The sequence below is a fragment of the Corvus cornix genome, chromosome 9 (genome assembly GCF_000738735.6).
Source record: "Corvus cornix cornix isolate S_Up_H32 chromosome 9, ASM73873v5, whole genome shotgun sequence".
Lineage (NCBI taxonomy): Eukaryota > Metazoa > Chordata > Aves > Passeriformes > Corvidae > Corvus > Corvus cornix.
The window spans coordinates 23,095,843-23,107,335 of NC_046339.1; the positions used below are offsets into that span (position 1 = coordinate 23,095,843).

General features: G+C 50.0%; 2 protein-coding genes across 4 annotated transcripts; one reads left to right on the top strand and one right to left on the bottom strand.

Moving 5' to 3' along the window:
- Positions 1-867: 867 nt before the first annotated feature.
- On the bottom strand, positions 868-6,825 carry WDR53 (WD repeat domain 53). Of its 3 annotated transcripts, none has more exons than XM_010411171.3 (3): positions 6,739-6,825; positions 4,539-5,030; positions 868-2,129 (listed from the first exon to the last, which is right to left on the bottom strand). In XM_010411171.3, the coding sequence occupies exons 2-3, from the start codon at positions 5,013-5,015 to the stop codon at positions 1,542-1,544; spliced, it is 1,065 nt and encodes a 354-aa protein (XP_010409473.1). In that variant the 5' UTR covers positions 5,016-5,030; positions 6,739-6,825; the 3' UTR covers positions 868-1,541. The 3 variants fall into 3 exon arrangements, with proteins under 3 accessions (XP_010409473.1, XP_039412853.1, XP_039412852.1); XM_039556919.1 differs by lacking the exon at positions 6,739-6,825 and adding an exon at positions 6,303-6,466; XM_039556918.1 differs by lacking the exon at positions 6,739-6,825 and adding an exon at positions 5,979-6,043.
- Positions 6,095-11,276, top strand: FBXO45 (F-box protein 45). The gene is made up of 3 exons (XM_039556920.1): positions 6,095-6,470; positions 6,753-7,109; positions 8,798-11,276. Exons 1-3 carry the CDS (start codon positions 6,195-6,197, stop codon positions 8,981-8,983), a joined length of 819 nt encoding a protein of 272 aa, XP_039412854.1. The 5' UTR covers positions 6,095-6,194; the 3' UTR covers positions 8,984-11,276.
- Positions 11,277-11,493: the final 217 nt, after the last annotated feature.

Here is an 11,493-nt window from a genome sequence, read left to right on the forward strand (position 1 = left end):
TGCACCAACACACGTTCATGGACATATCACACACTGAACCACACAGTCTGACCCGACCCCTTCCTCTGCCCCACTGGTCCTGTCTCTTCATAAATAAATTAATTCACAGGTAGCACAAAAGGGAATAACTACACTTTCCTGTTTTTTTTTTTTTTTTGCTGTGTTTTGGCTTCAATTTGCTGTTGCGCCCACCAGATCATGTCTTGGGCCAAAGTCTCCTGCTGGGAAAGGCTGTACAAGCAGATTGCCTTTGGTTTTTTTAATTAAAAAGGTACGAAGGTAATATCTGATTTGGATGAGAATGAGTTGTGTTTGGTTGCAGGGAGCTGCTTTGAGCAAAACCAAGACAGTTGGAATCTCTTCCACAAAGGGTGGAGAGAGGCAGCACAACCAGATAATGATTTTCCAGAGCTGGGTATGTAAAAAAAAGAGCTGTAAATTTTTCCATAATAATATGGGTCTGGTAACAGTCCATCTGGTGAAACACAGCAGCACAAACCCCCTGTCAGTGCAGCAAGTCCTCAGCCAGCACCAGGAATTCAGTTCTGTGACAGGATAAGGACAGCCTGGGAAAAATCTCTTTTTTTTTTAAATTATTTGCCCACTTTATGGGAAATCCAGCATGAACTGAACATGCATTGCCACTTAGGTCTTCCTACCTTCAGTCTGCAAGTGAAGGGAAGCTTCTAGCAAGCCAAGTTCTGCTCACTGTGTTTCATAGCTTTGGGAAGACAGGAAGTATATTTGGGTAAGGAGAAGCTGTGCCTTCAGCCCTTCGTATTCCCCCTGTGATAGGGGTACATTGCACTTTTTGACACAGTTTTGTGTGAGTTTGGCACTATTAGAGCGAGTCTAAGGACAACGGAGCAGCGAGAGAGAAAGCATTTATTAAGACACGTGTAATAGTTCTTTTTCCCTGGGATACACAACTGACAACTGACCCAGCAAACAGGTGTAACAGTTCCCCTGCTCCTTCCTTGGCTGCAGTGAAACAATACAGTTGGCAACCACAGGGAAACTCATTTGATTACTTGTTAATTGATGCATCTCTAGTCTATGCAGCTGCTGACAGAGTGATGAAAACCAGATTCTGCTATGACCAGTTTAAGCCAGCTGGGACACAGCTTCATGGGAAAAGCCACAGTGAGTACTGCAACAGCCCAAACCACATAGAGCTGGGCCAGTGACAGCCCTGCTACTGTTCAGCAGCCTCACTTAGCATTGTGGGTGCCTCCTTAGCACTAATTTCCTCCTCCACCCTTAATTATGTCCGCTTAGTCATGAACTAATGTTACCCCTAAATAGAGAGACCCGTTTCACTTAAATTCAAGCAGCAAACTGCCAACCCTGCAAGAGACAGTGGCTGTGAACACGACAGCCAGAAAGAACCAGCACAAGGCCAGGGACATCACGAGTGCACAGCAAATCCCTTCCCCTTGCCAGGGACCCAGAGGGGTTCACTGTCCAGTTCACTGTCAGTGGATGCAACTGGCTCCAAGAAGTGGTTTTGTCCCTCAGACTTCTGTAAACACCTGGGTGCCTTAAGGTTCTGGCAATGGATAGGCTGATACAGAGCTGGTCTGGTCAGCAACCAACACTCTCCTGGAGCCTTTGATCTCTGCACACGAGAGCCAGTTCACCTTCTCTCCGTGCTCAATGGTGAGCTTTGGCACAACTCCAGGGTGTTCATTTGAGGCCACTTTGCTGAGCTTCCCATCTTTTCCGCTGGAAGCAGCTGCTTGGGCCTTTCTCCTGTGCAGAGACTTTGCTGGACTTTTCTGCTGCTTTCCGACGCTGCTGCTGACATCCCAGAGCAAGACTTTCCCGTCGTTTCCTCCAGACAACAACCAGTATGCCTCTGGCATAAAGAGCACCTGTGAGACTCCCAAGCTGTGAGCCTGGAAGTCCAGCTCACGTTCAAACCTGACACCAGTGACTCGGAATATTCTGACTTTACCGTCTTGAGCTCCGCAGCCGAAGATGTTGCCGCAGGAGGCGACGGACAGGGAATGTGCGAGCGGCGGGTTGAAGAGCTGCCCGGCTGACTGCGGGCTCTCTTCCTCCATGTCACACTCCTGCAGGTTTGTGGTCCACAAGGGGCGAGCTTTCTGCAGGTTCCACAGCATCACCTGGAAAAAAAACACAGGATGAATCAATAATTTCTGTGTTTTACATAAAATCAGACCTTTAGTACTAAAAATAGACAGCCACACTTCTTGCCCTAGCAGAGCAAAGGCTGTGCACGACTCCAAGAGGTGTAAGGTGTGTGGTGAGGTTAAACTTGCCCTAATAAATGTAGCAAATCTTTCTGGCCTGCTTTCCAAACCCCAACCACCATACTCCGCAGTCAATGACTCAGACCTTTAGACCACGAAAGGGATGCAAACACTGCTCTAAAAGCTTTTGCCTTCATCTCAGCAGTAATAATCATGATGTACTGCACATCAATTTTTTAGAAGGAGGGACACGGAAATGCTAGGAGTGAATAGAGATCATTATCATTCTGGATTTCTGTCTCTGCTACTTGGCCTAAAATAGTCACTTCCAAGAACGTGTCTGAAAAACGGGACAGCAAAAGTCAAACAGTAGTTGAGGCTGTTGTTTTTAAACAGGCATATTTGTATTTATTTTTATATCCAATGAGTAGATCTGGTTTGTGCTATGGAGTAGGGCATGCCAGCCCACCTCCAAGCCCCTAGTGAAGAATCCTGTGTCTCTCGTACAGCAGTTCAAGCATTACAGATTTATACCAATTAAAAATAATTCTCTCAAGACTTTTGTTGGATCTGAATTGACAATGAGCATTCCCAAGGCAAACAGATCAAAAAGCACAAGTCAGTCTAATGCAACACTGGTGTACTGTTAACTTAACAAAGCTAAGCTTCAATTTGTTATTAATAAAAATATTCCTTCAGTAGCAATCACCAATAAGAAGTACAGGAGTCTTTAAATTTAGTTCACAAAAGAGCCTGGCACTGCATTTCTGGAATCCAAATCACAATAAGACATCTGAAATACATTTTCTGTCACTTTCCTGTTTCAGTGTCTGCTGTTGCTGCTGCACTAAAACTACTTCCACGACAACTGTGATTTACTGTAAATCAGAGGGGCTGGGTTATGCTTACAGAAAATACTCCTGTTTTCATCACAGACACAAGAGCCTGATGAATCCATCAACTGCTGACAAGTTTTCTGCAAACTAAGTATTTTCTGTCCTCATGGCATTTTCCCTGCTTCATCAGAACTCCTGAAAGAACTCCAGCAACCTAAATTTCAATTCTCCTCAGCCACGGCTTCCCAGAGGGCTTGACAAGCCCTGATGCTCGTAGAGCTCATCTCTTGTCCAAAGGCATGGTGCAGCACAGGGCTTCAGAGTTCTGCAGCTAAGCTCCCCTTAGGGAAATGATGTATCTTAAACGCAGCCTCAATGCAGAATGATGCTCTTTTCACTGTACAAAAATACACTAACGAAATCCCGTTTTGGGATACTGACTTTCACCTAAAAACCAACTTGCTGAGCTACAATAAATGAAACTAATACTAAAAAGTCACAAAAAATAATCATCTCACTTGTACTTAGCTGTACATAAACATTTCCAATTCTGATAAGAAGTTTACAGCCACAAGCTTGTGTATCTGCATTTTAGGGACCAGAATTAAGCTAGCTGAGGCACTGAGTGTTTACTCCTCCCAGAAAGGCTCTATTATCATGGCTTTAACACAGAAAAATACAGTTTATACTAAATATCAGCGTGTATTTGCTCTAATGGGTGTGAGATGTACTTTGGTTTCAAGAACACAGGATGAAACTGCTCAACGCTGTCACACGAACCACAGAAACCTTCGAGAAGTGACAGTTTTCAAATCAGGCTAAACCAGGAATGTGGTCAGACCTCAACCACGGGAAAGAAATTACTGAAAAATATCTGTTCTGGGTGGCCAGCTCTGGACTTAACTCCCAGCATGGTTCTTCTCAGAACACAAAAGACAAAGTTTCCTCTTGATGAGGATAGAGAAGTGTAAAAGGCAAAGAACATTTCATGCTTCCAAGATATCAACAGAACAAAGGATAAATTATACAAATCACTTGTCCTCACAGTGATACATTCCATTTGGAAAGATACTGCCCTACCTGCCTGCCTCGAGCACTGTGCCTTGTCCTCACCATCCTTTGCATCTCGTCTGCAGCCACAACTGATCCCTAGGGACAGCTGCTGGTTTTGCTCAGTCCAACAAAGAGCTAATATGGCACGAGTGAGCTCTGCAGCATGTTCTGATTTCCCCCCACCCTGCTCACTTTTGAATTATAAATGTTAAGGAAGATAAAAACAGGGGCAGAAGCTGCTCAGTAGAACATGGCACCAACAGCCTCAACACTTAGTTTTCGGGCCAAAACTACTTCGGTATAGTGAGGGAGCTTTCCGGTGACTGCAGGCTGAGCACCTTCACACTCGGTGAAAGTCTGTGGGCACCTCACTACACAGGTGGGTAATTACCGTTTCACTTCATTAATAGCTATGCATATGTATGCAAATCACCTGCATGTCCAGTCCACAGGAAACCAGGCTTTGAGGCCGCTGAGGTCGGAAGGCAACAGACGAGCAGATGTTGGAGTGCCTCAAGGACCGGCTGACTTTCTTGCTTTCCAAGTCCAAAACCTTTATCGCCCCCGAGTCATCTGCCGCGGCCAGGAAGCTGTCGGTGTCGTTCACTGAGAGGCAGTTGATCTCCTCCTTGTTCACGTGGAAGCGCTCCAGGGGCTCCTGGAGGGAGCGGACATCCAGCACGCTGATGGTTTCTCCGTGGGATGTGTACAGCGTGCTGGGGCGCCGGGCGGAGAACACCACCGAGGTCACGTCCTCCGCCTGCGGGAGCCGCAGCTGAGCCACCGGCGAGCTTCCCCCATCCCAGAGCGCCAGCTCGCCCCGCTCCGCGCCGGAGGCCACCAGCCCTTCTGCGCTCACGTTCAGGCACAGTACAGAGGAGGAATGTCCACCACTCCACTTGACTGCCATGCTTCAGGGACACCCCTGAAACGAACAAAAACAACTCCTGAACTGAGGTGGTTGTTGGTCTCATTACAGCAGAAACTTAGCAAGGAACAAGAGCATCCTGCAAACTACTTGAAACTCCAGTGTCCAGTTAAAACAGGCACCTCAGGACAGCTCAGTACCCAAGTGGAGCTTTCGCTCAAACAGCAAAGACACCAGGCACAACCACAGCGCTGGCCAGTCTTTTCCAACCTAAATGATACAGTGAGTCTCTTTTAAAGAAGAATTACTAATTTAAAACAGGTTGCAACACATTTAATTGGCTCTCAGAGCACACCCATGGCGCTCACCAAGCTTAACCTTCCCAGGCGTGACTGCCCACAGCTGCCTGCGTCACAGCACTGCTTAGGGAAGCACATCAGCAGAAAATTAAGTGAGGGGCGAAAAAAGGTAGCACAGAAGTGCTGGAGGGACTGGGACGCTGCAGGGCAAAGGAGAGAGGCACACGGGGTTTGTGTGACAGCCCTGCAGCCGCTTCGCTGTCCTAAGGTCCGTGAATTTATTTAACTATTAGGCAATAAACGGCTTGTTTCTGGTGTTTTTACCTTTCTTCTTTTTTTTTTTTTACCATGTTATGTTTTCCATGTGACTTTTGTAGACCCAGATCTAAAGAGCAGCCAGAGCCCATTCATTCCACCAGAGGAACTTCGGTCTTGGCGATTAAGTAACACTACAGAGAGGGCCGATACCTTCCCCGCAGCTCGCGTCGGGGCAAATTCGCGGCCGCCGGTCCCCGGGGGCCCGAGGTGAGTCGTTCCCTGCCAACCCCCGGGCCCTGCGGCAGCTGGCTCCCACCGCCCACCGCCCCCCGCCCCGGCAGGCCCGGTGCTGGGGCCGCCCCCCGGCCCGGCCCGCGGGGCGCGGCGCTGCCGGGGCCGTCCCGGGGGGGGGGGGGGGTTCGGGAGGCCCGGGGGCCTCAGCTCTCACCTTAGCTCCCCTCAGCTCCGCTGGGCGCCCCTCGCCTCCCCCGGGCTCCGCTCGGCTCCGCTCCGCCGCCGCCGCCCCCGCGCCTCGCCGGCCCCCCGCGCCCGCCGCGCACGCGCGGGCGGTGCCCGCGGCCGAGATGGCGGCGCCGCGCGCCCCGCGCCGTGAGGCCTCGGGCGGCCCCGGCGACACCGGGCGGGCGAGGGGAGCGCGGGGGCGATGGCGGCGGGGCCCGGCCCCGGGCCCGGCCCCGGGGCGGCCGCGGCGTCGTGGGGAGGGCCGGGCTGGCGGTTGCCGGGGAGGGTGCTGGAGCTGGTGTTCTCGTACCTGGAGCTGCGGGAGCTGCGGAGCTGCGCGCTGGTCTGCAAGCTGTGGCACCGCGTCCTGCACGGCGACGAGAACAGCGAGGTGTGGCGCAGCCTGGCCGCCCGCTGCCTGGCCGAGGAGGCCCTGCGCACCGACATCCTCTGCAACGTGCCCACCTACAAGGGCAAGGTGAGGCCGGGACCCCCGATCCGCGGGGACACCCCCACCCCGCCGGGACACCCCGTCACCGCCTCCCCTGACGCCTGGGGACACCCCCACAGCCCTCCGGCCCGCCCGCCATTGGAAACGAAGGGGGCGGGAGGCTGAAAAACATGACAGGGTTTTATCTCTTAGAACCACAATGGCTTGGGTTGGAAGGGACCTTAAAGCTGCCACGGGTAGGGATACCTCCCACTAGACCAGGCTGCTCCAAGCCCCGTCCATCTCCCCCACCCACCTTCTCTCGCCCAGGTCCGTGCCTTCCACCACGCGTTCAGCACCAACGACTGCTCGAGGAACGTCTACATCAAGAAGAACGGCTTCACGCTGCACCGCAACCCCATCGCGCAGAGCACGGACGGGGCGCGCACCAAGATCGGCTTCAGCGAGGGCCGGCACGCCTGGGAGGTGTGGTGGGAGGGCCCGCTGGGCACCGTGGCCGTCATCGGCATCGCCACGAAGCGCGCGGCCATGCAGTGCCAGGGCTACGTGGCCCTGCTGGGCAGCGACGACCAGAGTTGGGGCTGGAACCTGGTGGACAATAACTTGCTGCATAACGGGGAGGTGAACGGCAGCTTCCCCCAGTGCAATAACGCGCCCAAATACCAGGTGAGGGGGCTTGGTGTGGGCTGGGCGCTGTGCCGGGGCTAGGGGGGGTGCTGGCTGTTCCTCGCTGTCCCGGCTGGCTGCTGAATTGCTCCTAAGTGACCCTCAAAGGTCTCTTTGCTTTCCCTGCAGAAGGCAAATGATTCCACCTTGTGAACCTTCTCCCCCTTCGTTTACTGCTTCTGCAGGCTACACCTGTCTGGTGTTCAGTGCACCTGACCCTGTGTTGTTTCCACACTTTAATCTCAAACCACTGAGTGTGAAACCTGTACTGTGGGTGTCTGCTTAGACATCGTGGTGCTTTTTGGAATAAAACCTGAAAAGACTGGTGTAGCTTTCTGAAGTAGCGACTTGCCCCACAGCAAGGTGAGTGTCTGAGGGCTTGTACCCCTTTGTTGTCTGGCAGGGTGAGCTGAAGTTAGTACTTAGGTGAGAGTCTTCCTGCAAAAGCCTGCAGCAGTGCTGATAGCTGCTGCTTTGCTCACTGGCTACCTTCCCGTGGGTGACATCCCGGATTTGGAATCTGATGTTCAGATAACTTCAGGGTATTAAAGAGCAGATGCCACCCTACCTTTTTGTCCTTATAGAAGTGCTTGTCTTGTTGTTCTGCCTGCTCACACAACTGCCTTTGCACTGCTGGATTTGCTCGTGTTACAACTTAAACTGGATCGTTGTAATTTCCATCTCATATTCAGAGAATGGGTTGGAAGGGACTTTAAAGATCATCCCGTCCTACCCCCTGTGCTGTGGCTTTGTACTGGCTTATGTTTCACTTGTGGGTGAAGATCTGTGTAGTAACTTGTATCTGATATTCCTAAATTTTGTGTGAAAGGTCAAATCAGTGATCCTTTGGAGTTTATTAAGACATGTGCAGTGATCTGCTCGTAGAAAATGTGCTTACAGGAAACACATGTGTGTGGTGGTGTTGGCTGGAAGAAATTCCCAGTGCTGGGGCTGGCTGGAGAAGAGTCAGGAGTTTGTGTGGCGCCTGCTGTGCCTGTGGCTGTCCTCTGAGACTTTCATTGATGTCTGAAATAATGTGTGCTAGATAAATGCAGGGAGCTCCGGGCCTGCCTGGATCCAAAACTCTTGCTGTGGTCAATGTTGGTTTCACTTGTGTATGTGTGTATATATATATTTTAGGGTTTTCATTTTACATTTTGTACTGAAATTTCTTTTTGCCTCCGTGAGGGAACACCTCTGTCAGCAACAGCACCTGCATATTAGTCTGTTCTGGGGTTTTTTTGTAGGTGGCACTTGCCTTTCTTAACCAAATCCATTGTCTTTAAAAATGCTCCTCACAGAGCAGTTGCTGCTCAGCGACAGCAGCAGCTGAACACAGAGTTCAGGTAACTTGGAGACCATTGCAAAGATTCCAAAGCTCTGCAGTGTTTCCAAAGCACACAGCACGTAGTGCCTGCTCTCAGTAGTCTCAGAGGTTCCTATGGGAAGGGCCATGTTTATTATCATAAATAGGTGCTGGATACAGGTGGATACTCTGCTTCAGAGGTACTCAGGATCATGGTGGAATTGAGAAATTCCCATCCTAAGAGCAATCAATTGTGAGACACAGGACAGCCTTGCTTTAAAATTCTCTGCTACATTATACTTTGCATTATTTTTGCATCCATCTGAACATGCTGACTCTTTCTGTGTATTATTTTTACTCCCCCTCCTGTCTCTGTTTCCAGATAGGTGAAAGGATTCGAGTTATCCTGGACATGGAAGACAAAACATTAGCGTTTGAGAGGGGCTATGAGTTCTTGGGAGTTGCCTTCAGAGGACTGCCAAAAGTTTGCCTGTATCCAGCAGTGTCTGCTGTGTATGGTAACACAGAAGTGACTTTGGTCTACCTGGGAAAGCCTCTGGATGGATGACATGGATTGTTTCGTTGGCACGTCGAGATGTGGATGTTTGGGAGGAGAAATCTGCATGTTGGTTAGAGGGAAACGTGTATTAGAGGAAAAAAAACAACAAAAAAGTGTGTGTGTGTGTCCAAGAGCCATCGAGGGAACCACATGGAGTTTGGAAACAGAGGACCAGCCGTACTTCAGAAATTGTGTTACATTTCCTCTTTCTACCAGGCCAGAAAAATCCTCAGGGCTGCAGTTGGTTGAGTGGGAAGCTGACACATGCATGTTGCAACAGATTTTATTGCTAAAATGGCAGTGTGACCTCAAACATTTAAGAAAGGACTTGATACAAAAATGCTTGAGGAAATTACCCTGGGATTTGTACGTGGCGTGTTTTGTGAGAGACTCCCATTTCCAAACTGCTTGTTCCTTCCTTCCCTCCTTGGGGCCAGCGTGGGGGCTGGAGCAGAGCAGGGCTGCTGGGGGTATTTACAGTTCCTGGTGTCCTGAGAGGCACGGGCTGTGCAACTGCCCTTCTCTGGTATAACCATACAACACGTGTGCAGCTATTTTTAAGTGTATTTTAAGGGTTGTATATAAAGAAAACGTCGAAAGAACAGCTAAAAGAAAGGGTTTGCTTTATTCTAACTGGGTACAGAATTTCTTAAAGGAAAAAATCCCCCCCTCCCTGGCACCAGAATGCACACCTGGGACAGGGGTACAGCCTTCATGTCAGTGCAGTTCTGTTGTAATGTGTTTTGGGATGCTCTTGTGGAGTGCGGTGCTACTTTGGGTTGTTTCCTGTGAAAGTTTCCATGGCTTCAGTGACAGGTTTGTTCTCTGTAGGAAACAGAAACGTTTTCCCCACGAGTTTCCTTTCACCAGAACTTGCGCTCCCCTGGGGGAAGGAAGGCTGAGCACAGCACTGAGCTTGCCTTCCTTTCCACGTCAAAAACACCACCTTTTCAAAGCATTCTTACACTTGCTCATCACTGTTGTGAGATGTCTCAAAATGATGTGGAAGGAGCATTGGCCTTCTGCAACCAGACCTTACCTTCAGCTTCAGTGGCTTTATAAGGCTTTAAGGCTTGCCTGAACCTTTCTTAACTGAATCAAATCCCCCAGTACCCCAGCATTCACCTGCCCAGGACTAGTAAAACTCTCACCAGCCCTTTGATGGGGATTCTGGATCACATTCAGTGTTTGTGCTCTTCACTGGTTTTCTCAAAGCCATGTACAGACCCCCCAGGCGTGTCCATGTGCTGGCATGGGCAGGCTGGGAAGCTGCCAGGTGTAGTGAGGAGGGAATTCCTGGTGAAACCACTTTCCTGTGAGGCTGGAAGGTCTGTAGGGACCCCCAGGGCAGGAAGGCTGTGAGCCCTACGGCTGGCTCGTGACTCTGGTTTTGTGCTGGTTGGTGTTTCCCAGAGCTGCCTGTGCTGTTTCAGAGCTGCTTTTTGGAGAGGGAGAAGGAAATATTTATACAACCTCTTTTTGCTTGGGTTTTTTGTTTTTGTTTTGTTTTGTGCTAGAGAATGTGAGTTGCTTGGTATCAGACACTGGCAATTCTCTGAGCATGGAAGAAAGAGGAATCCCTCTTGGGCTGTTGTTCATCCCCCTCCCTGTTCCTCAAGGAGGTGAGTGAGGCTTTGCCTTGGAGTGCTTTTGGCCGGGTAGATCACCAGGTTCTGCCCTGGAACTGTGTAAGTTGTTACCATTTAAAGGATTTAAAAGTATTTATTTGTTTTGTGTGTTCATTGCTGAAAGGCAATTCAAGGTCTGTTCCTCCTGCTGCATCAGACAGAATGTGCTGTGAGCAATGGAGGTGTTTTTGGTGGTGCTGAGAACAGCCAAATAAAGGATGTGGGACGGGCATCCAAGTACCTCCCGGACAAATCTGTTACAGGCATTGATTGTACTGGACTGTAAAGTGTGTCTGCAGAGCAGAACCATGGGACATAGAGTTGGGGATAAAGGAAACTGCCCAGTTTAGGAAAATGAATAGTCCCCAGGATGAATGTATTCTCAGTGCAGTCCTGAAAGACGCAACCTCTGCGATTGCCCATGATCCAGTTAGAGGCAAGGAAACCCTGAGAATTCCGAGGAGTTTTAATCACAAATTCAGATTGATTCCCATTCTTCAGACTGCATCTTACCCTCTAAATAATTTCCCTCTAAATCAGAAATGCTGAAAGTTGAGAACATTCCTTAAGGGTGGGTTTGGGTGGACTCACTTATGTAAGATTATAACTTATTCCTGGAGACCAATGCTGGCTGTACAAAATATTAAAATAAACTCTGCTATCATTCAGAAGGATCTGGTGGTGTGGATTGTTGGAATGGCACCTGCGGAATCCCCCAGATGGGAAGGAGGGAGCTGCAGTTTGGTGCACCAAGAGGACGGAGGCATTGGGCCTGTGTGATCTGCTGTGTGACTGCTGGGAAAGAGTCTGATGAGTGGTTAAGGAGAGCCTGGAATCTCAGGGATCTGGTACCTGTGCTTGGGAAATTGCCTCCTCTGAAACAGGGGTGCT

Excerpts from the sequence above, each read along its gene's own strand:
- WDR53 (XM_010411171.3), bottom strand. The coding sequence starts at position 5,015 with ATGGCAGTCAAGTGGAGTGGTGGACATTCCTCCTCTGTACTGTGCCTG. Across the intron at positions 2,130-4,538 it reads CCTGTGGACTGGACATGCAG|GTGATGCTGTGGAACCTGCA; the intron begins GTGATTTGCATA and ends TTTTTTTTCCAG.
- FBXO45 (XM_039556920.1), top strand. The coding sequence starts at position 6,195 with ATGGCGGCGGGGCCCGGCCCCGGGCCCGGCCCCGGGGCGGCCGCGGCG. Across the intron at positions 6,471-6,752 it reads TGCCCACCTACAAGGGCAAG|GTCCGTGCCTTCCACCACGC; the intron begins GTGAGGCCGGGA and ends TCTCTCGCCCAG. Across the intron at positions 7,110-8,797 it reads ATAACGCGCCCAAATACCAG|ATAGGTGAAAGGATTCGAGT; the intron begins GTGAGGGGGCTT and ends CTCTGTTTCCAG.